The sequence below is a fragment of the Bombina bombina genome, chromosome 3, assembly GCF_027579735.1.
Source record: "Bombina bombina isolate aBomBom1 chromosome 3, aBomBom1.pri, whole genome shotgun sequence".
NCBI classification, from domain to species: domain Eukaryota; kingdom Metazoa; phylum Chordata; class Amphibia; order Anura; family Bombinatoridae; genus Bombina; species Bombina bombina.
The window spans coordinates 1,191,582,852-1,191,608,189 of NC_069501.1; the positions used below are offsets into that span (position 1 = coordinate 1,191,582,852).

General features: G+C 38.8%; 1 protein-coding gene across 2 annotated transcripts in view; it reads right to left on the minus strand.

The window, feature by feature from the left end:
* The window catches only part of FAT3 (FAT atypical cadherin 3), a 637,515-nt gene that overhangs the window by 201,508 nt on the left and 410,669 nt on the right, over positions 1-25,338 (minus strand). For both annotated transcript variants that reach the window (XM_053708624.1, XM_053708625.1), the window contains exons 7-8: positions 7,029-7,304; positions 1,594-1,804 (exon numbers count right to left, since the gene is read on the minus strand). In XM_053708624.1, coding sequence (XP_053564599.1) covers positions 1,594-1,804; positions 7,029-7,304 — 487 coding nt within the window. The remainder of the gene's footprint in view (positions 1-1,593; positions 1,805-7,028; positions 7,305-25,338) is intronic.

Genomic DNA, 25,338 nt, shown 5'->3' on the forward strand with positions numbered 1-25,338 from the left:
AAAAGGGAAAAAAGGAAGGAAGGAAAGAAGGGAGGATGATTAAGGGATAACCTCCAGAAACGTCGCAGACATACATCTGTGTTATGTGAGAAGAAGCTAAATAAAATGCTGAAAAGCTGATGGTGCTGTGGGTTTTTGCATTCTGAAGGAAGAAAAGGAAGAAAAGAAGGAAGAGAGATGGAAGGAATGAAGAAAAGGAATGAAGGAAAGAAGGAAGAAAAGGAATGAAGAAAAGGAAAGAAGGAAGGAAGGAATGAATGAAGAAAAGGAAAGAAGGAAGTAAATGAAGAAAAGGAATGAAGAAAAGGAAAGAAGGAAGGAAGGAAAGGAAAGAAGGAAAGAAGGAAGGAAGGAAAGGAAAGAAGGAAGGAAGGAAAGGAAAGAATGAAAGAAGGAAGGAAAGGAAATGAAGAAAAGGAAGGAAGAAAAGGAAATAAGGAAGGAAGGAAGGAAGGAAGGAAGGAAGGAAGGAAGGAAGGAAGGAAGGAAGGAAGGAAGGGAAAGAAGGAAGTAAATGAAGAAAATGAAAGAAGGAAGGAAGGAATGAAGAAAATGAAAGAAGGAAGGAAGGAAAGGAAAGGAAAGGAAGGAAGGAAGGAAGGAAGGAAAGGAAAGAAGGAAGGAAGGAATGGAAAGAAGGAAAGAAGGAAGGAAGTAAATGAAGAAAAGGAAAGAAGGAAGGAAGGAATGAAGAAAATGAAAGAAGGAAGGAAAGGAAGGAAGGAAGGAAGGAAGGAAGGAAGGAAGGAAGGAAGGAAAGGAAAGAAGGAAGGAAGTAAATGAAGAAAAGGAATGAAGAAAAGGAAAGAAGGAAGGAAGGAAAGGAAAGGAAGGAAGGAGGGAAGGAAGGAAGGAAAGGAAAGAAGAAAGGAAGGAAATGAAGAAAAGGAAGGAAGAAAAGGAAATAAGGAAGGAAGGAAGGAAGGAGGGAGGAAGGAAGGAAGGAAGGAAGGGAGGGAAAGAAGGAAGGAAATAAAGAAAAGGAAAGAAGGAAGGAAGGAATGAAGAAAATGAAAGAATGAAGGAAGGAAAGGAAAGAAAGAAAGAAAGAAAGAAAGAAAGAAAGAAAGAAAGAAAGAAAGAAAGAAAGAAAGAAAGAAAGAAGGAAGGAAGGAAGAAAAGGAAAGAAGGAAGAAAGGAAATGAAGAAAATAAGGAAGAAAAGAAAGGAAATAAGGAAGGAAAGGAAGGGAATAAAATAAAGAAATGGTAAGAAAAGGGAAGAAAAGAAAGAAACTTGGGGTAGATTAATCATTTTCCGGATGGACAAGGTTCATAGATACTGAGCCTGTATGACCAACATGGCATATTTATCATTGTATGAGTGGACAATTGTATGATGCAGCCTCTACTCTCATGCAACCAATTGTGTAAGAACAGGGATTGTCAATCACTCCAGATCAGTTTGGGGTGATTTTAATCCACCACTTCTCAGGTGGCAGAAAGGGTTTAAAAAGCAACGGATTTAGCCACTGCTTTGAAAAAAATCACTTGCAGGCTTACATGAGTAAGCCTTGATTTAATGTTATTTCAGTTTTTAATACATAAAACTATTAGAACAATTGGATATAATAGCAGTTTATTATGTCATTACCTGTCTCTATGGAATATATGAGCTCCGCATTTTCACCTTTGTCTCTGTCCAGAGCAGTAACTTGTATGACGGCTGAACCAATAGCAGCTGACTCAAACACAGATGCTTCATACAGTGGGCTTGTGAAGTATGGGCTGTGGTCATTGGCATCTTCTACATTAATTATCACCCGAGCCAAGTTTCGCCGGTATGGAAATTCTTGATCTTTGACCTTTTATAGTATAAAGAGTATATTAAATTATTTACAGTCTGCATCTATTTACATTGTAGAGTATATAATTATTAAAAATGTAATTTATGCAATAACAGGTAAATACAATTACTCCTTCTCTGTATGGAATACATTATTTGCCACTTACCTTTATACCTCTGTAGGAACACATGTATTAATATATATGGAAAAAATTAAACACATTTTGACTGTGCCTTTAAATATATATATATATTTATATAAAAAAAAAAATATATATATATATATATATATATATATATATATATATATATAAACCTTAAAGGAGGAAGGCACTCTCCGCATTTGAAAAAGTATTTTTTACTCCAGTAACGTTTCAGTGTTTTACCACCGTCCTCAGACCAATTGTACATACAAAGTGCATCAATCTATTTATACAGTACTCACCCCCCAGTGCACGCCAAACACCTGCAAAGCGCGGCCGTTGTGTGGCTTGGAGCGGATGTCATCAGGCGGCACCCGTCGCCTAGCAGCCAACTGAGCAAACTACAAGTTAACAATAAAACTAATAACAACAACTGACAGATATCTCTATCTAGGAAACTGTTATCTTGCAGTTTGCTCGCTAGTTTGCTTCATATGGCTTGCTGAAGTGTTCTATTCATAGTTATCCAATAAAAGAAAACTCAGCTCTTCATGTATGCAATCAAAACACTTTTTATTCCATTATGAGAATAAAAAGTGTACTGATTCCATACATTAGGAGTATATACAGATAACAGATACACACACGATTCACATCAAAAGGCCATAATAGTGGATAAATTACATGTTCTAATTCGATACAGCATATATTTTTTAACACTAGCGAGCCTGCAATGCTATGTGTGTGTGTGACACACACACACATAAACAGCCAGGTAACGTACTGAACAGGGTTAAACAAATAGCATTGCAGGGTTGATAGTGTTAAAATGACATGCTCTAAAAAAGTTGTGCTGTTTAAATCGGCTAAAGGGAAATACATCTCTGTGCACAAATTATATATTTTTGAAAGAGGAAAAAAAATAATAAAAAAAACCCACACACAATGGGGCCGAATTATCATTGTCTGGTTACCATACTTCGCTGAATGCCGACAGCATATGCTGTCGGCATTTAACATTGCACTATTGAACTGCTTGTGCAATGCCAGCCCCTGCAGATTTGCGGCTAATTAGCCGGTAGCAAGGGTTGTTAATAAGTCTGATCGTATGAGATTGGGCAGATTGATGTCCGCAGCCTCAGAGTGGGCAGACCAGTTAAGCAGCAGCGGTCTTAAGACCACTGCTTCATAACTGCTGTTTCTGCGGAAACAGGGGCATCAGGGGCCATTCGGCCCTTGATAAATAGGCCCCTTTGTATGCAACAAAAAAAAAAAATTTAAAATGATCCTTTATTCTGATATTTTATACAGCTTATATTTATAAAGTATAGACAATGAAAACAATGGGGATATAATATAAGCCTTCTAATAAAAAAGATATATATATTTATTTATTTTTTCAGTGTAGTTAAATAAAAATAAAAAATTGTACAGGAAATGGAATTGGAATCAGCAGAAATAATGTCCTAATATTTGTTAGTCAGGAAATATCTTTATTTGGTATATACATAATTGCCTATAACAAGTCTGCAAGATAGACTTTCCGGTCTCTTGCTAATCTCAATACTGTTTTGCCAGCTGCAGCTATAGACACAGATTTATCATACGGTGACATTTTATCTGACATGAGAAAATATCACTTAATGCTATAGGATATTATTCCATTGGACTGATTTATCAAGCAGTCATTTTCAAGTAGACCATCAGCATAAAATAACATAGGATTACGTTGTATTTTCTCACATAGAATAAAAAGCACATTGTTTGCCCAAATCACAGTTGCACTGTTCACATTTTTCTTTAAACAGAACATTTTGGATTTTTTTAATTGAAATTTGTGTAAAATCAAGCTGTGGAATTCCCATTAGTAATTGTATTCTTAATATATATATATATATAATCAAAACTTTTGCATACATAATTTAAACATTTATTAGACTATTTAAAGTGACATTAAAGTTAAAATTAAATTTGCCATAAAATGTTTACACATAATTAAAAAAAAATAATTGTAATGCAATTTTCTTGTTTATTTTCCCAGTACTTCCTCTAATTTACCTCTGAAAATTGTAGTGTTTCCAGTTTCCCCCCCTCCCCCGCATGGCGGAAGTGAATTATGTGGAATGTGGTACCCTTAACACTCCTACTCTCCCACATGCTGCACAGTCATTGGTTGATATGTGCAGAAGTTCATTTATATCTGTCTCTAGTTGGCCACAGTAAAAGAAGAAAGATAAGCAACATTCAAGAGGAATTTCAAGGGGTATGTCCCAGGACTACACAACAGTGCATATTGTATAACAACAAATTGATAGATTTGAAATATTTTTAAACAATTATTTTGTATGCAGATCTGCTACAATACATTTCTAATTCATAAAAACACTAGTCTTTAATATTTACAAAAGAAAAGCTGCAGGGAGAATTAGCCCTTCTTCAGATTTTACAGGAATATGGGGGGGTTTCTTAGCAACTGTTTTGCTGGATTCATTGCACGTGGGGTAAATACCAAAATGTGTCATCGTTTGAGAGTGCTGTTTGGTTGCATTTACCTATATCTCTTAGAACCCAAATGCAATTTCTTTTGTAAAATAAATTTAAAAAAATATATTTTTACCTCTGTGATTACCTTGTATCTAAGCCTCTGCAGACTGCCCCCTTATTTCAGTTTTTTCGACAGATTTGCATTTTAGCCAATCAGTGCGGACTTCTAAGTAACTCAACAGGCGTGAACACAATGTTATCTATATGGCACACATGAACTAACACCCTCTAGCTGTGACAAACTGTCAAAATACACTGAAATTAGAGGCAGCCTTCAAAGGCTTAGAAATTAGCATATGAGCCTACTTAGATTTAGCTTTCAACTACGAATACCAAGAGAACAAAGCAAATTTGATGATAAAAGTAAATTGGAAAATTGTTTAAAATGACATTCCCTATCTGAACCATGAAAAATATAAATTTGTCTAGACTGTCCCTTTAATAGATGCTTGATGACATCAAAACATACTGTATTTTTTAGATTGGGTACAGCCTCTTCTGAAAGTGTTGAATATTTTTTTTAACATGTTTTCCGCATTATCCTTGTGTGTCAGCTCAATTACTTGCTTCCTAGAATAAATAAGCTCTCCTTAGTGCAAGGATGCACATTGCCTTTATATGATACTGTAGCATGTCTGTGCTGGGCTTGGTACATTATCTTTATTAGGATAATACTGGCACTCAGAGCAGAGATGCTGTGTTCCATTCATGACTTCCTGGCCTTCCTGACTGTGCAATTCTTCTTACCCAGATTGCACGCTTTCTATCCCAATCTTTGATGTTCACCAGCTAAGCTTTTATCTGCTGTTCTGTACAACCACTCAGGACTTTGCTTCACCGCTTAAAGAGATATGAAACCTATTTTTATTTTATTTTTTTTTCTGATAGAGCACACAATTTTAAACAATGTTTTAATTTACTTCTCTTAGCTAAATTTGCATGATTCTGTTGGTATCATTCACTAAATGAGCAGCAATGCATTACTGAGAGCTATCTGAACACATTGGGTGAATAAAATGACAAGAAGTATAAATGTGCAGTCGCCAATCAGAAACTAGCTCCTTGTTGTTTTGCTTTGAACAAATGATACCAAGAGAACGAAGAAAATGGAAGTGAATTAGAAAGTTGTTTAAAACGACATGCCCTGTTTAAATCATGCAAGTTTAAAGTTAAAGGAACATTAAACTATTTTATCCATTTTGCATCCAAAAAAGGGCATTATAAAAATGTATTTTTAATAAATGTTTTCTGTGCTCATAAGGATAGGAAACTTAATTTACACACATATGGAACCACAGATATTGGTACACAAATTAGCAATAATATGCATATAATATAAATGTTTTAAAAGCATTTAATACCTTATCTGTGTACACAAAATGTGTAGTCACCTTTTTAAAAGTCTCTTATACTATCTCCTATACGGAAACCAGTTGGGGATAGATATAAATAAACTACTACACTAATCAAACAATCCCTTTGTAGAATGTAGCACAGTTAAGCTTTTGAAGTCTTCATTTGGCACTTCCAATTCAAAACAAAATACAAAGTTAAAATTGTACCAAAAAAGTAAAATAAGGAAAAGCATACTTTTTTTTGTAAAATGATTCTCATAGCTCTAGGTCAAGTGCTGAACAGAGAGTTCCTTGGTCATATTTCACAGTTCTCATCAAATTATCTAAGCATTTTATGCCTGCAGATCTCACCAAATCAAAAGATGATGCGGTTGTCTCAATATATGTAATGCACTTATTGCACTGATAGAAAAATATGTATGAAAATAGGTGTGAATGCAAGGTAAAGCATCATTTAATTTGCATGTCTCTTAAAAGTGAAAGTCAACCTTAGCGTTTTGGAAACCCTAGGGTTGACTATTGAAACAAATAAAGGGCACTTTCATTCATGAAGTATATAATACTTCATGCAGAAAGTGCCTTTATTCATTTCGACCGATTGCCGTTCTTAGCTGCTATGGCAGCCCACGGCCAAAAAATATTTTGCTAAGAGGTGACGTTTTCACCTCTTAGCCAAAATCCGTGCGGTAAATCCGGTTTGGTGCCCATGGGAGCCGGATTAACTGCACAGCTATTGGCTGAGAGGTGAAAACGTCACCTCTTAGCAAAAAATTTTTTAGCCGTTGGCCGATCGGTTTAAACAAATAAAGGAGCTTTCTACATGAAGTATCTTATACTTCATGAATAAAAGTCCCCTTAATTTGTTTCAATAGTCGATCCTAGCGTTTGTACAACGCTAGGATTGACTTTCACTTTAACAAAAATGTTGCGATCAACACCAGATGATCCCTGACACATTCATTCTCCTCTATAAGAGTCTGTATTCCAATTTGTTAGAGAGAGATATACCATACAGGATGTGGGACAGCTGGGTGATACGTTTCAATCCATGCCGGTGAACTGGAGATAATTGGGCCTTAGATTCAGACATCAAACAGGACGTTGAAAACCAAACACTACATTTCTTTTAAATATAGACAGTGATAAGCATTTAAATAAAGGTATAAGGCACATTGTGTACAAAGAGAAATAAACTCCTTACCATCACTGTGAGTATGTGGCGCGCTTGGGCTTCATGATCGAGCCGTTCAGCTGTATAAAGTACACCAGTATTAGGATCAATCCTGAACTTTCTCATGCTGTTGGGATCGATACTGCTATGGATTATATAACTCAGTTTGTGGTTTTCATCTTTATCTGTGGCCTTGATCTGTAAAATTTCAGTGTCTGGAAGAACATCTTCAGAGATAACTTGCTCATAACTTAGCTGAGAAAACTCAGGACCGTTATCATTGTTGTCAAGAACTCTGATGAGCACCTAAAAAATAAAATTTCATTGAGAGTACAGATTTAGATAAAAAAAAAAGAAACATATAAAACCAAAACTGTATTTAAAACCTATTAAAAAAAAAAAAAACGATTTTTGAAAATCTAAAAAAGAGCCAATAAAACCTACTACTAATAGCAATAATATGACCTAGCTTGTTAAAAAGGATTAATACTAGGTACTAGGTTAAACAAACTGTATTACCAGTCACAAAACAATTGAAGAATCGTGATCAAGAGATTTGCCTGGAATTTTGAAAATGGACATATATTTACTTTAGGAAAGTATTCCTATCTTAAAGGGACACTGAACCCAAATTTTTTCTTTTGTGATTCAGATAGAGCATGAAATTTTAATCAACTTTCTAATTAACTCCTATTATCAAATTTTCTTTATTCTCTTTTAGGCCTAGATTTGGAGTTCGGCGGTAAAAGGGCTGTTAACGCTCCGCGGGCTTTTTTCGGGCCGCACCATAAATTTAACTCTGGTATCGAGAGTTTAATCAAATGCTGCGTTAGGCTCCAAAAAAGGAGCGTAGAGCATTTTTACCGCAAATGCAACTCTCGATACCAGAGTTGCTTACGGACGCGGCCGGCCTCAAAAACGTGCTCGTGCACGATTCTCCCATAGGAAACAATGGGGCTGTTTGAGCTGAAAAAAAACCTAACACCTGCAAAAAAGCAGCGTTCAGCTCCTAACGCAGCCCCATTGTTTCCTATGGGGAAACACTTCCTACGTCTGCACCTAACACTCTAACATGTACCCCGAGTCTAAACACCCCTAACCTTACACTTATTAACCCCTAATCTGCCGCCCCCGCTATCGCTGACACCTGCATATTTTTTTTAACCCCTAATCTGCCGCTCCGTAAACCGCCGCAACCTACGTTATCCCTATGTACCCCTAATCTGCTGCCCTAACATCGCCGACCCCTATATTATATTTATTAACCCCTAATCTGCCCCCCTCAACGTCGCCGACACCTGCCTACACTTATTAACTCCTAATCTGCCGAGCGGACCTGAGCGCTACTATAATAAAGTTATTAACCCCTAATCCGCCTCACTAACCCTATCATAAATAGTATTAACCCCTAATCTGCCGAGCGGACCTCACCGCTACTATAATAAATGTATTAACCCCTAAAGCTAAGTCTAACCCTAACACTAACACCCCCCTAACTTAAATATAATTTTAATCTAACGAAATAAATTAACTCTTATGAAATAAATGATTCCTATTTAAAGCTAAATACTTACCTGTAAAATAAATCCTAATATAGCTACAATATAAATTATAATTATATTATAGCTATTTTAGGATTAATATTTATTTTACAGGCAACTTTTTAATTATTTTAACCAGGTACAATAGCTATTAAATAGTTAAGAACTATTTAATAGTTACCTAGTTAAAATAATAACAAATTTACCTGTAAAATAAATCCTAACCTAAGATATAATTAAACCTAACACTACCCTATCAATAAATTAATTAAATAAACTACCTACAATTACCTACAATTAACCTAACACTACACTATCAATAAATTAATTAAACACAATTGCTAAAAAAAAATACAATTAAATAAACTAGCTAAAGTACAAAAAATAAAAAAGAACTAAGTTACAAAAAATAATAAAATATTTACAAACATAAGAAAAATATTACAACAATTTTAAACTAATTACACCTACTCTAAGCCCCCTAATAAAATAACAAAGACCCCCAAAATAAAAAATTCCCTACCCTATTCTAAATTAAAAAAGTTACAAGCTCTTTTACCTTACCAGCCCTGAACAGGGCCCTTTGCGGGGCATGCCCCAAGAATTTCAGCTCTTTTGCCTGTAAAAGAATAAATACAATACCCCCCCCCAACATTACAACCCACCACCCACATACCCCTAATCTAACCCAAACCCCCCTTAAATAAACCTAACACTAAGCCCCTGAAGATCTTCCTACCTTGTCTTCACCATAGCAGGTTCACCGATCCGTCCTGGCTCCAACATCTTCATCCAACCCAAGCGGGGGTTGGTGATCCATCATCCGGTGCTGAAGAGGTCCAGAAGAGGCTCCAAAGTCTTCCTCCTATCCGGCAAGAAGAGGACATCCGGACCGGCAAACATCTTCTCCAAGCGGCATCTTCAATCTTCTTCCACCCGGTGCGGAGCGGGTCCATCTTGAAGCAGGCGACGCGGATCCATCCTCTTCGTCCGTTGTCTCCCGACGAATGACGGTTCCTTTAAGGGACGTCATCCAAGATGGCGTCCCTCGAATTCCGATTGGCTGATAGGATTCTATCAGCCAATCGGAATTAAGGTAGGAATTTTCTGATTGGCTGATGGAATCAGCCAATCAGAATCAAGTTCAATCCGATTGGCTGATCCAATCAGCCAATCAGATTGAGCTCGCATTCTATTGGCTTTTCCGATCAGCCAATAGAATGCGAGCTCAATCTGATTGGCTGATTGGATCAGCCAATCGGATTGAACTTGATTCTGATTGGCTGATTCCATCAGCCAATCAGAAAATTCCTACCTTAATTCCGATTGGCTGATAGAATCCTATCAGCCAATCGGAATTCGAGGGACGCCATCTTGGATGACGTCCCTTAAAGGAACCGTCATTCGTCGGGAGACAACGGAAGAAGAGGATGGATCCGCGTCGCCTGCTTCAAGATGGACCCGCTCCGCACCGGATGGAAGAAGATTGAAGATGCCGCTTGGAGAAGATGTTTGCCGGTCCGGATGTCCTCTTCTTGCCGGATAGGAGGAAGACTTTGGAGCCTCTTCTGGACCTCTTCAGCACCGGATGATGGATCGCCAACCCCCGCTTGGGTTGGATGAAGATGTTGGAGCCAGGACGGATCGGTGAACCTGGTATGGTGAAGACAAGGTAGGAAGATCTTCAGGGGCTTAGTGTTAGGTTTATTTAAGGGGGGTTTGGGTTAGATTAGGGGTATGTGGGTGGTGGGTTGTAATGTTGGGGGGGGTATTGTATTTATTCTTTTACAGGCAAAAGAGCTGAAATTCTTGGGGCATGCCCCGCAAAGGGCCCTGTTCAGGGCTGGTAAGGTAAAAGAGCTTGTAACTTTTTTAATTTAGAATAGGGTAGGGAATTTTTTATTTTGGGGGTCTTTGTTATTTTATTAGGGGGCTTAGAGTAGGTGTAATTAGTTTAAAATTGTTGTAATATTTTTCTTATGTTTGTAAATATTTTATTATTTTTTGTAACTTAGTTCTTTTTTATTTTTTGTACTTTAGCTAGTTTATTTAATTGTATTTTTTTTTAGCAATTGTGTTTAATTAATTTATTGATAGTGTAGTGTTAGGTTAATTGTAGGTAATTGTAGGTAGTTTATTTAATTAATTTATTGATAGGGTAGTGTTAGGTTTAATTATATCTTAGGTTAGGATTTATTTTACAGGTAAATTTGTTATTATTTTAACTAGGTAACTATTAAATAGTTCTTAACTATTTAATAGCTATTGTACCTGGTTAAAATAATTAAAAAGTTGCCTGTAAAATAAATATTAATCCTAAAATAGCTATAATATAATTATAATTTATATTGTAGCTATATTAGGATTTATTTTACAGGTAAGTATTTAGCTTTAAATAGGAATCATTTATTTCATAAGAGTTAATTTATTTCGTTAGATTAAAATTATATTTAAGTTAGGGGGGTGTTAGTGTTAGGGTTAGACTTAGCTTTAGGGGTTAATACATTTATTATAGTAGCGGTGAGGTCCGCTCGGCAGATTAGGGGTTAATAAGTGTAGGCAGGTGTCGGCGACGTTGAGGGGGGCAGATTAGGGGTTAATAAATATAATATAGGGGTCGGCGGTGTTAGGGGTAGCAGATTAGGGGTACATAAGGATAACGTAGGTGGCGGCGCTTTGCGGTCGGAAGATTAGGGGTTAATTATTTTAAGTAGCTGGCGGCGACGTTGTGGGGGGCAGGTTAGGGGTTAATAAATGTAATACAGGGGTCGGCGGGGTTAGGGGCAGCAGATTAGGGGTACATAAGGATAACGTAGGTGGCGGTCGGCAGATTAGGGGTTAAAAATTTAAATCGAGTGGCGGCGATGTGGGGGGAGCTCGGTTTAGGGGTACATAGGTAGTTTATGGGTGTTAGTGTACTTTAGGGTACAGTAGTTAAGAGCTTTATGAACCGGCGTTAGCCAGAAAGCTCTTAACTCCTGCTATTTTCAGGCGGCTGGAATTTTGTCGTTAGAGCTCTAACGCTCACTTCAAAAACGACTCTAAATACCAGCGTTAGAAAGATCCCATTGAAAAGATAGGCTACGCAAATGGCGTAGGGGGATCTGCGGTATGGAAAAGTCGCGGCTAAAAAGTGAGCGTTAGACCCTTTAATCACTGACTCCAAATACCAGCGGGCGGCCAAAACCAGCGTTAGGAGCCTCTAACGCTGGTTTTGACGGCTACCGCCGAACTCCAAATCTAGGCCTAAGTATCTTTATTTGAAATGCAAGAATGTAAGTTTAGATGCCGGCCCAATTTTGGTGAACAACCTGGGTTGTCCTTGCTGATTGGTGGATAAATTCATCCACCAATAAAAAAAAGTGCTGTCCAGAGTACTGAACCAAGAAAACAGGCTAGATGCCTTCTTTTTCAAATAAAGATAACAAGAGAACAAAGAAAATTTGATAATAGGAGTAAATTAGAAAGTTGCTTAAAATTGCATGCTCTATCTGAATCACAAAAGAAAAACATTTGGGTTCAGTGTCCCTTTAATTCTAATTGAGTCTTTCTTCTGTAAAACAAAAAGATAAGAAATAAACAAAATCAAATGAACCATAACTATACTAACTAAAGTAATATTAAAACTATTTACAGCAATTTTGTGAAATCATTTAAAGGGATATGGAGTCCCAATTTTTTTCTTTCAATATTCAGATAGAGCATACAGTTTTAAGAAACTTACCAATGTACTTCTATTATCACATTTGCTTCCTTCTCTTGTTATCCTTAGTTGAAGGAGCAGCAATGCACTACTAGGAGCTAGCTCAGCACTTCTGGTGAACCAATGATAAGAATCATATATTGCAGCCACCAATCAGCATCTAGCTTGCAGTAGTGCATTGTTGCTCCTGAACCTACCTAGGTATGCTTTTCAACAATGCAAATTAGATAACAGAAGTAAACTAGAAAGTTGTTTAGAATGATATGCTCTGGGGTAGATTTAACAAGCAGCGGATGCTGCTTTCTACCCCCCAACATTTCCGGCTCGCCAAAAACTTAAGTTAAGAAGCAGTGGTCATAAGACCGCTGCTCCTTAACTTGTCCGCCACCTTTTAGGGATGTGCAACGCAGGGGGCGGCATTGCACAAGCATTTCACTAGAAATACTTGTGCAATGTTAAAGGGATACTGAACCTAAATTTCTCCTGTTAAGTGTAGTCAGTCCACGGGTCATCCATTACTTATGGGATATTAACTCCTCCCTAACAGGAAGTGCAAGAGGATCACCCAAGCAGAGCTGCTATATAGCTCCTCCCCTCTACGTCATACCCAGTCATTCTCTTGCACCTAACTAATAGATAGGATGTGTGAGAGGACTAAGGTTGTTAAACTTAGTTTTTATTTCTTCAATCAAAAGTTTGTTATTTTAAACGGCACCGGAGTGTGTTGTTTTTTCTCAGGCAGCATTAGAAGAAGAATCTACCTGAGTTTGTGTATGATCTTAGCGGACGTAACTAAGATCCATTTGCTGTTCTCGGCCATTCTGAGGAGCGAGGTAACTTCAGAACAGGGGACAGCAGGCAGGTTCACCTGCAAGGAGGTATGTTGCAGTATATTATTTTCTAAGGAATGGAATTGACTGAGAAAATACTGCTAATACCGATGTAATGTAAGTACAGCCTTAAATGCAGTAGTAGCAACTGGTATCAGGCTGATATGTATGTATGTTTGCACTTAAGTATTTCTGGGGAATGGCACTTCACTGGGAAAATAATGTATACATATAACTTTTAGCCTAAATCTGCAGTGTGAGCGGCTAGCAGCAGGCTTTTTAATAACATTTCATAAATTATATTTTAAACGTTTACTGGCATGTTAATCGTTTATTTATCTGAGGTACTTGGTGAAAAATTGTTTTGGGCGTTATTTTCCACATGGCTGTCGTTTGTTTTGAATTAAATCAGTTTACTGAGCTTCCCTCACTGTTGTATTATGAGTGGGAGTTGCCTATTTTGGCGCTTTTATTGCGCAGTAGAAATTCAGTCACAGTCTGCCTTTTTCTCCCTGCATGATCCAGGACGTCTCTACAGAGCTCAGGGGTCTCCAAAACTAGTTTTGAGGGAGGTAATCACTCACAGCAGACCTGTGAGACTGTGCTTTGACTGTGATAAAAACGCTTATATTTTCAATTGTTATCCGTTTTTTGGTATTAAGGGGTTAATCATCCATTGCTAGTGGGTGCAATCCTTTGCTAACTTAATGCATTTACTGTGAAAATTTGGTTTCTATAACTAATCCGGTTCATTGTTATTTCAACTGTGACAGTTTTTGTGTGCTTCTTAAAGGCACAGTAACGTTTTTTATATTGCTTGTAAATTTATTTGAAAAGTATTTTCCAAGCTTGCTAGGCTAATTGCTAGTTTGTTTTAACATGTCCGACACAGAGGAATCTCTTTGTGCAATATGTTCAAAAGCCAATGTGGAGCCCAATAGAAATTTGTGTACTAATTGCATTGATGCTACTTTAAATAAAAGCCAATCTGTACATTTCAAGAAAATTTCACCAGACAACGAGGGGAAAGTTATGCCGACTAACTCTCCTCATGTGTCAGTACCTGAATCTCCCGCTCAGGAGGTGCGTGATATTGCGACGCCAAGTACATCAGGGCGGCCATTACAAATCACTTTACAAGACATGGCTAATGTTATGACTGAAGTTTTATCTAAATTGCCAGAACTTAGAGGTAAACGCGACCACTCTGGGGTGAGAACAGAGTACGCTGATAATGTTAGAGCCATGTCTGATACTGCGTCACAATTGGCAGAACATGAGGACGGAGAGCTTCATTCTGTGGGTGACGGATCTGATCCAAATAAACTGAACTCAGACATTTCAAATTTTAAATTTAAGCTTGAGAACCTCTGTGTATTATTAGGGGAGGTATTAGCGGCTCTGAATGATTGTAACACGGTTGCAATCCCAGAGAAATTATGTAGGCTGGATAGATACTATGCGGTACCGGCGTGTACTGACGTTTTCCTATACCTAAGAGGCTTACAGAGATTATTACCAAGGAGTGGGATAGGCCCGGTGTGCCCTTTTCCCCCCCTCCTATATTTAGAAAGATGTTTCCAATAGACGCCACCACACGGGACTTATGGCAGACGGTCCCTAAGGTGGAAGGAGCAGTTTCTACTCTGGCTAAGCGTACCACTATCCCGGTGGAGGATAGCTGTGCCTTTTCAGATCCAATGGATAAAAAGTTAGAGGGTTACCTTAAGAAAATGTTTACTCAACAAGGTTTTATATTACAACCCCTCGCATGCATTGCGCCTGTCACGGCTGCGGCGGCATTCTGGTTTGAGTCTCTAGAAGAGACCATTAGCTCAGTTCCATTGGATGAAATTATAGACAAGCTTAGAGTCCTTAAGCTAGCTAATTCATTTATTTCTGATGCCGTAGTACATTTAACTAAGCTTACGGCTAAGAATTCCGGATTCGCCATTCAGGCGCGCAGAGCGCTGTGGCTAAAATCCTGGTCAGCCGATGTGACTTCTAAATCTAAATTGCTTAACATACCTTTCAAAGGGCAGACATTATTTGGGCCCGGTTTGAAAGAAATTATCGCTGACATTACTGGAGGTAAGGGCCATGCCCTGCCTCAAGACAGAGCCAAACCAAGGGCTAGACAGTCTAATTTTCGTGCCTTTCGTAACTTCAAGGCAGGAGCAGCATCAACTTCCTCCGCTCCAAAACAGGAAGGAACTGTTGCTCGTTACAGACAGGGCTGGAAACCTAACCAGACCTGGAACAAGGGCAAGCAGGCCAGAAAACCTGCTGCTGCCCCTAAGACAGCATGAAGAGAGGGCCCCCAATCCGGAAACGGATCTAGTAGGGGGCAGACTTTCTCTCTTCGCCCAGGCTTGGGCAAGAGATGTCCAGGATCCCTGGGCGTTAGAGATCATATCTCAGGGATATCTTCTGGACTTCACAGCTTCTCCTCCAAAAGGGAGATTTCATCTTTCAAGGTTGTCAACAAACCAGACAAAGAAAGAGGCGTTTCTACGCTGTGTACAAGATCTTTTGCTAATGGGAGTGATCCACCCGGTTCCGCGGTCGGAACACGGACAAGGGTTTTACTCAAATCTGTTTGTGGTTCCCAAGAAAGAAGGAACCTTCAGACCAATCTTGGATTTAAAGATCCTAAACAAATTCCTAAGAGTTCCATCGTTCAAAATGGAAACTATTCGGACAATCTTGCCCATGATCCAAAAGGGTCAGTACATGACCACAGTGGATCTCAAGGATGCGTACCTTCACATACCGATTCACAAGGATCATTACCGGTACCTAAGGTTTGCCTTCCTAGACAGACATTACCAGTTTGTAGCTCTTCCCTTCGGGTTGGCTACTGCTCCAAGAATCTTCACAAAGGTTCTGGGTTCTCTCCTGGCGGTACTAAGACCGCGAGGAATATCGGTAGCTCCGTACCTAGACGACATTCTGATACAAGCGTCAAGTTTCCAAGCTGCCAAGTATCATACAGAGTTAGTACTGGCATTTCTAAGGTCACATGGGTGGAAGGTGAACAAAGAAAAGAGTTCTCTATTGCCACTCACAAGAGTTCCTTTCTTAGGGACTCTTATAGATTCGGTAGAAATGAAAATTTACCTGACAGAGGACAGGTTAACAAAACTCCTAAATGCTTGCCGTGTCCTTCATTCCATTCCACACCCGTCAGTGGCTCAATGCATGGAGGTAATCGGTTTAATGGTAGCAGCAATGGACATAGTTCCCTTTGCACGCCTGCATCTCAGACCACTGCAACTGTGCATGCTAAGTCAGTGGAATGGGGATTACTCAGATTTGTCCCCTATGCTGAATCTGGATCAAGAGACCAGAAATTCTCTTCTATGGTGGCTCTCTCGGCCACATCTGTCCAAGGGGATGCCCTTCAGCAGACCAGATTGGACGATTGTAACAACAGACGCCAGCCTGCTAGGTTGGGGCGCTGTCTGGAATTCCCTGAAGACTCAGGGATCATGGACTCAGGAGGAGAGTCTCCTTCCCATAAACATTCTGGAATTAAGAGCAGTTTTCAATGCCCTTCTAGCTTGGCCTCAGCTAGCAACTCTGAGGATCATCAGGTTTCAGTCGGACAACATCACGACTGTGGCTTACATCAACCATCAAGGAGGGACAAGGAGTTCCCTAGCGATGATGGAAGTCTCAAAGATAATTCTCTGGGCAGAGTCTCACTCTTGCCACCTATCAGCGATCCACATCCCAGGCGTGGAGAACTGGGAGGCGGATTTCCTAAGTCGCCAGACTTTTCATCCGGGGGAGTGGGAACTTCATCCGGAGGTCTTTGCCCAAATACTTCGGCGTTGGGGCAAACCAGATATGGATCTCATGGCGTCTCGCCAGAACGCCAAGCTTCCTTGTTACGGGTCCAGGGACCCGGGAGCGGCCCTGATAGATGCTCTGACAGCACCTTGGACCTTCAATACGGCTTATGTGTGTCCCGATGCTTCCTCGATTGATTGCCAGGATCAAACAGGAGAAAGCATCGGTGATTCTAATAGCGCCTGCGTGGCCACGCAGGACCTGGTATGCAGATCTAGTGGACATGTCATCCTGTCCACCTTGGTCTCTGCCTCTGAGACAGGACCTTCTAATTCAGGGTCCTTTCAAACATCAAAATCTAATTTCTCTGAAGCTGACTGCATGGAGATTGAACGCTTGATTTTATCAAAGCGTGGATTTTCGGAGTTAGTAATTGATACCTTAATACAGGCTAGGAAACCTGTTACCAGGAAAATTTACCATAAATATGGCGTAAATATTTACACTGGTGCGAATCCAAGAGTTACTCATGGAGTAAGGTTAGGATTCCTAGGATATTGTCTTTTCTACAAGAAGGTTTAGAAAAGGGTTTTAAAGTTCTTTAAAGGGACAGATCTCAGCTCTGTCCATCCTTTTACACAAACGTCTGTCAGAAGTTCCAGACGTTCAGGCTTTTTGTCAGGCTTTGGCCAGGATTAAGCCTGTGTTTAAGACTGTTGCTCCACCATGGAGCTTAAACTTAGTTCTTAACGTTTTACAGGGTGTTCCGTTTGAACCCCTTCATTCCATTGATATCAAGCTGTTATCTTGGAAAGTTCTGTTTTTAATGGCTATTTCCTCGGCTTGAAGAGTCTCTGAGTTATCGGCCTTACATTGTGATTCTCCTTATCTGATTTTTCATTCAGACAAGGTAGTTCTGCGTACTAAACCTGGGTTCTTACCTAAGGTAGTCACTAACAAGAATATCAATCTAGAGATCGTTGTTCCATCATTGTGCCCTAACCCTTCTTCAAAGAAGGAACGACTTCTGCACAATCTAGACGTAGTCCGTGCCCTGAAATTTTATTTACAGGCAACTAAAGATTTTCGCCAAACTTCTTCCCTGTTTGTCGTTTATTCTGGACAGAGGAGAGGTCAAAAAGCATCTGCTACCTCTCTCTCTTTCTGGCTTCGTAGCATAATACGTTTAGCCTATGAGACTGCTGGACAGCAGCCTCCTGAAAGAATTACAGCTCATTCTACGAGAGCTGTGGCTTCCACGTGGGCCTTTAAGAATGAGGCCTCTGTTGAACAGATTTGCAAGGCTGCAACTTGGTCTTCTCTTCATACTTTTTCCAAATTTTACAAATTTGACACTTTTGCTTCTTCTGAGGCTGTTTTTGGGAGAAAGGTTCTTCAGGCAGTGGTTCCTTCCGTGTAAAGATCCTGCCTGTCCCTCCCGTCATCCGTGTACTTTTAGCTTTGGTATTGGTATCCCATAAGTAATGGATGACCCGTGGACTGACTACACTTAACAGGAGAAAACATAATTTATGCTTACCTGATAAATTCCTTTCTCCTGTAGTGTAGTCAGTCCACGGCCCGCCCTGTTTTTTATGGCAGGTCTAAATTTTAAATTAAACTCCAGTCACCACTGCACCCTATAGTTTCTCCTTTCTCATTTGGTTTTGGTCGAATGACTGGGTATGACGTAGAGGGGAGGAGCTATATAGCAGCTCTGCTTGGGTGATCCTCTTGCACTTCCTGTTAGGGAGGAGTTAATATCCCATAAGTAATGGATGACCCGTGGACTGACTACACTACAGGAGAAAGGAATTTATCAGGTAAGCATAAATTATGTTTTTTTCTTTAGAGCATGCAATTTTAATCAACTTTCTAATTTACTCCTATTATAATTTTTTCTTCGTTCTCTTGCTATCTTTATTTGAAAAAGAAAGTCCAGAACCCTGGACAGCACTTGTTTATTGGTGGATGAATTTATCCACCAATCAGCAAGAATAACCCAGGTTGTTCATCAAAAATGGTCTGGCTTCTAAACTTACATTCTTGCTTTTCAAATAAAAATGCCAAGAGAATGAAGAACATTTGATAAAAGGAGTAAATTATAAAGTTGCTTAAAACTGCATGTTCTATCTGAATCACAAAAGAAAAAATTTGGGTTGTGTCCCTTTAAATGCTGATAGCGTATGCTGTCGGCATTTAGCGATGTCGGGCGCACATGATTCACTACAGCCCATCATGTCCGCCCAGCATATGATAAATTTACCCCTCTCTCTCTCAATCATGAAAGAAAGATTTTGGTTTATGTTCCTGAAAATAAAAAAAAATGTATTGAGTTTTGTGTTAATTCAAAATAGGAACCAAAAATCATTTTTAGATTTAGTACAAATATGTTTCATTAAAAAAAGTTCAGATTGTCATTTTTATGTAACATAAAGTTATGCAAAACATGCTTTCCTTTTTGTTATGCGCCACTTGCACTTCACCAGTCTGTTTTACAGAAACCACCTTTCTCTAATATGCAGCTGAACTATAAAACCTTTGCCAGCCTCTGCCCGTCTCCTGCTTTTTTTCTCATTGATAGTCATAACACGTTTCTTTTTACTTGCTTCCAATTTCCCACAGTTTAAGATACCACACAGAAAGAATTCTGTGTCCTTTTAATTGTACATATAAAGCAAACATATTAAAAATGTGAGGAAATAAGATTTAAAAAGTAATAAAAAAAATAGAACACAAAGTGAGTGACACAGGAAGTCTCTACAGTAATGTTAAGTTTTGTCTATAACAAAAAACTTTGGTTGGTTCACAAACTGTGTAAAATTTGGAACAATGCCGTATATTGTGTTTTTTTTTTTAAATTATAATCTTTAAGACTAGAGAGCACTTCTTTTTTTCCCTCCTAATTGCTTTGCCAGAGACCTCTTGATGCACTACAGCCTATTAAACTGCAAACAGCAAAAGCTCAGCATTTTTCTTTGTATGTATTTGTCTAATCTGGTAATTCCTAAATGTAACCACTTTTCTTACTGTTTTTATTTGAAGTATGCGTGCACAATTAGGTCCCGTTAGGCCTGATTATTTTTTAACTCCCTTTCCTTTGCTGAAAAGCCCTCCTGAGGCAACTCAGCTACGTAGTTTTTCAACATTCTATGGCCTAGATTTGGAGTTCGGCGGTAGCCGTCAAAACCAGCGTTAGAGGCTCCTAACGCTGGTTTTGGCCGCCCGCTGGTATTTGGAGTCAGTGATTAAAGGGTCTAACGCTCACTTTTCAGCCGCAACTTTTCCATACCGCAGATCCCCCTACGCCATTTGCGTAGCCTATCTTTTCAATGGGATCTTTCTAACGCTGGTATTTAGAGTCGTTTCTGAAGTGAGCGTTAGAGCTCTAACGACAAGATTCCAGCCGCCTGAAAAAAGCAGGAGTTAAGAGCTTTCTGGCTAACGCCGGTTCATAAAGCTCTTAACTACTGTACCCTAAAGTACACTAACACCCATAAACTACCTGTGTACCCCTAAACCGAGGCCCCCCCACATCGCCGACACTCGATTAAAATTTTTAACCCCTAATCTGCCGACCGCCACCTACGTTATATTTATGTACCCCTAATCTGCTGCCCCTAACCCCGCCGACCCCTGTATTATATTTATTAACCCCTAACCTGTCCCCCACAACATCGCCGCCAGCTACTTAAAATAATTAACCCCTAATCTTCCGACCGCAAAGCGCCGCCACCTACGTTATCCCTATGTACCCCTAATCTGCTACCCCTAACACCGCCGACCCCTATATTATATTTATTAACCCCTAATCTGCCCCCCACAACGTCGCCGACACCTGCCTACACTTATTAACCCCTAATCTGCCGAGCGGACCGCACCGCTACTATAATAAAGTTATTAACCCCTAATCCGCCTCACTAACCCTATCATAAATAGTATTAACCCCTAATCTGCCCTCCCTAACATCGCCGACACCTACCTTCAATTATTAACCCCTAATCTTCCGATCGGAGCTCACCGCTATTCTAATAAATGGATTAACCCCTAAAGCTAAGTCTAACCCTAACACTAACACCCCCCTAAGTTAAATATAATTTACATCTAACGAAATTAATTAACTCTTATTAAATAAATGATTCCTATTTAAAGCTAAATACTTACCTGTAAAATAAATCCTAATATAGCTACAATATAAATTATAATTATATTATAGCTATTTTAGGATTAATATTTATTTTACAGGCAACTTTGTAATTATTTTAACCATGTACAATAGCTATTAAATAGTTAAGAACTATTTAATAGTTACCTAGTTAAAATAATAACAAATTTACCTGTAAAATAAATCCTAACCTAAGATATAATTAAACCTAACACTACCCTATCAATAAAATAATTAAATAAACTACCTACAATTAACCTAACACTACACTATCAATAAATTAATTAAACACTTCCTACAAATAAATACAATTAAATAAACTAGCTTAAGTACAAAAAATAAAAAAGAACTAAGTTACAGAAAATAAAAAAATATTTACAAACATAAGAAAAATATTACAACAATTTTAAACTAATTACACCTACTCTAAGCCCCCTAATAAAATAACAAAGCCCCCCAAAATAAAAAATTCCCTACCCTATTCTAAATTAAAAAAGTTACAAGCTCTTTTACCTTACCAGCCCTGAACAGGGCCCTTTGCGGGGCATGCCCCAAGAAGTTCAGCTCTTTTGCCTGTAAAAAAAAACATACAATAACCCCCCCCCAACATTACAACCCACCACCCACATACCCCTAATCTAACCCAAACCCCCCTTAAATAAACCTAACACTAATCCCCTGAAGATCATCCTACCTTGTCTTCACCATCCAGGTATCACCGATCCGTCCTGGCTCCAAGATCTTCATCCAACCCAAGCGGGGGTTGGCGATCCATAATCCGGTGCTGAAGAGGTCCAGAAGAGGCTCCAAAGCCTTCCTCCTATCAGCCAATCGGAATTCGAGGGACGCCATCTTGGATGACGTCCCTTAAAGGAACAGTCATTCGTCGTTCAGTCGTCGGTCCGGATGGATGTTCCGCGCTGGAGGTCTTCAGGATCCTGCCGCTTCGCTCCGGATGGAAGAAGATCGAAGATGCCGCTTGGAGAAGATGTTTGCCGGTCCGGATGTCCTCTTCTTGCCGGATAGGAGGAAGACTTTGGAGCCTCTTCTGGACCTCTTCAGCACCGGATTATGGATCGCCAACCCCCGCTTGGGTTGGATGAAGATCTTGGAGCCAGGACGGATCGGTGATACCTGGATGGTGAAGACAAGGTAGGAAGATCTTCAGGGGATTAGTGTTAGGTTTATTTAAGGGGGGTTTGGGTTAGATTAGGGGTATGTGGGTGGTGGGTTGTAATGTTGGGGGGGGGGTATTGTATGTTTTTTTTTACAGGCAAAAGAGCTGAACTTCTTGGGGCATGCCCCGCAAAGGGCCCTGTTCAGGGCTGGTAAGGTAAAAGAGCTTGTAACTTTTTTAATTTAGAATAGGGTAGGGAATTTTTTATTTTGGGGGGCTTTGTTATTTTATTAGGGGGCTTAGAGTAGGTGTAATTAGTTTAAAATTGTTGTAATATTTTTCTTATGTTTGTAAATATTTTTTTATTTTCTGTAACTTAGTTCTTTTTTATTTTTTGTACTTTAGCTAGTTTATTTAATTGTATTTATTTGTAGCAATTGTGTTTAATTAATTTATTGATAGTGTAGTGTTAGGTTAATTGTAGGTAATTGTAGGTAGTTTATTTAATTATTTTATTGATAGGGTAGTGTTAGGTTTAATTATATCTTAGGTTAGGATTTATTTTACAGGTAAATTTGTTATTATTTTAACTAGGTAACTATTAAATAGTTCTTAACTATTTAATAGCTATTGTACCTGGTTAAAATAATTACAAAGTTGCCTGTAAAATAAATATTAATCCTAAAATAGCTATAATATAATTATAATTTATATTGTAGCTATATTAGGATTTATTTTACAGGTAAGTATTTAGCTTTAAATAGGAATCATTTATTTAATAAGAGTTAATTTATTTCGTTAGATAAAAATTATATTTAACTTAGGGGGGTGTTAGTGTTAGGGTTAGACTTAGCTTTAGGGGTTAATCCATTTATTAGAATAGCGGTGAGCTCCGATCGGAAGATTAGGGGTTAATAATTGAAGGTAGGTGTCGGCGATGTTAGGGAGGGCAGATTAGGGGTTAATACTATTTATGATAGGGTTAGTGAGGCGGATTAGGGGTTAATAACTTTATTATAGTAGCGGTGCGGTCCGCTCGGCAGATTAGGGGTTAATAAGTGTAGGCAGGTGTCGGCGACGTTGAGGGGGGCAGATTAGGGGTTAATAAATATAATATAGGGGTCGGCGATGTTAGGGCAGCAGATTAGGGGTACATAGGGATAACGTAGGTTGCGGCGGTTTACGGAGCGGCAGATTAGGGGTTAAAAAAAATATGCAGGGGTCAGCGATAGCGGGGTCGGCAGATTAGGGGTTAATAAGTGTAAGGTTAGGGGTGTTTAGACTCGGGGTACATGTTAGAGTGTTAGGTGCAGACGTAGGAAGTGTTTCCCCATAGGAAACAATGGGGCTGCGTTAGGAGCTGAACGCTGCTTTTTTGCAGGTGTTAGGTTTTTTTTCAGCTCAAACAGCCCCATTGTTTCCTATGGGAGAATCGTGCACGAGCACGTTTTTGAGGCCGGCCGCGTCCGTAAGCAACTCTGGTATCGAGAGTTGCATTTGCGGTAAAAATGCTCTACGCTCCTTTTTTGGAGCCTAACGCAGCATTTGATTAAACTCTCGATACCAGAGTTAATTTTATGGTGCGGCCAGAAAAAAGCCCGCGGAGCGTTAACAGCCCTTTTACCGCCGAACTCCAAATCTAGGCCTTTGTAAATAGGTTGCTTTATGCTACACAGTAGTTTGTTTTTTCATGCTTTTTCATTGTGAGTGTTTATGTAATTTTACTTTTCACACGAGCACTGCAATCTTGCTTTGTATTATAAAATGGTGGATCTAATAGCCCACAAAAAATTGTAAATCAATATTTTATGCAGTTTTAATTAAAAATGATGCTGGATTTACACACAATAATATATATATTTTTTTATTTCATGTAATAACTTAATCTATCATAGTATTTAACAAAACAACTTGAGTTTCAATTTAACCCATTTCCTTGCAAGCCATTTCATACCCATGTGCTGAGGCAATTTTTAGACTTTTGCACTCGATTAATTTAAACTCAATTCCAGGACTTAACTATTGAGTTAAACACACAAATCACATATTGGGTTTTTTTTGCAGAAAAACAAATACAGATTAATTTAAAATTTACTCAAAAATGGCAAAAGTCACCACTAAAAATTAAAGTTTTATTTTTATGTCATTTTCTGTAGTGTACATTGCACAGCATTTTTTTTTTAGTTCTGGAATTGTATGATTCTGTATTAAGGCATCAGTTCATCTCATCAAAAAAATGACAGGTAACTTACAACAAAATAAAAAAAATTGAAAATTAGAGATAACTTTAGAATTTTTGTCACTTTAGCCCTTCTTGCACTTTATACTAAAATGAGTAGGAATAAAATATCCAACCAAACAACCTCTTCGCCGACCAATTTATCGGAAGAGCTGAGCGACACACTATTTCTATGGCAGTCACCTACTAATGATATGGGCGAAAAGCCTCTTACTGGATGGAAGGACTCAAAAATAGTGTCACTTGCCCCTCCCAAATGTCTACTGTACCTTTATGAAGGCCTAGAATATTAATTAGGCCTTAATTGAAGTAGTCTATATTAGCTCTGTGTTTGTAGCATGTGGTTGTTTGTGTATTGAGTTACTGAACCTCTTACTCTGGAAATTACTTCTTAGGCATACATACTGGTTAGACTTCTGCTCTCTCTGACTATGCTTTGCATTAACCCCTAGTTTATGACTGACTTGGTATTCGACTTTGGCTTGTTTGTGGACTCTAATGATTTTGTGCTGCTTTTCCCTGAGAGACATTGACCTGGACTATCTGACTAAATGTACCTTTAACCAGGATACCTCTGCTATCAGAAGATCTACATGAAGTAATGTATGCAAACTTCATTCGTCTGGATAGCGAGACTAAACTTATACAAAGGTATGTCTTTCTTTGATATTCACATTTATAAAGGTGCAGTTACTTTCTTGTACTGATTTGTTTGTTTTGTAGGAGCTGATTAAAGTATTAGAGAGAGTTCAGCTACTAAGTTTAGTCTTATTGCTCTCTTACCCCTGGCCTCTGTTGAAACACTGTGATGTTAACTTTCAGTGCATCAGTAAGGGCTTGTGGTGAGCTGTGCCTCTCAGCCATTGATTCCAGCTTATTAATTTAGAAACAACAGCACTCCACCTGACACTGAGAAAATGTGTGCTGGACAGGAAAGCAGTTTGCTGTTT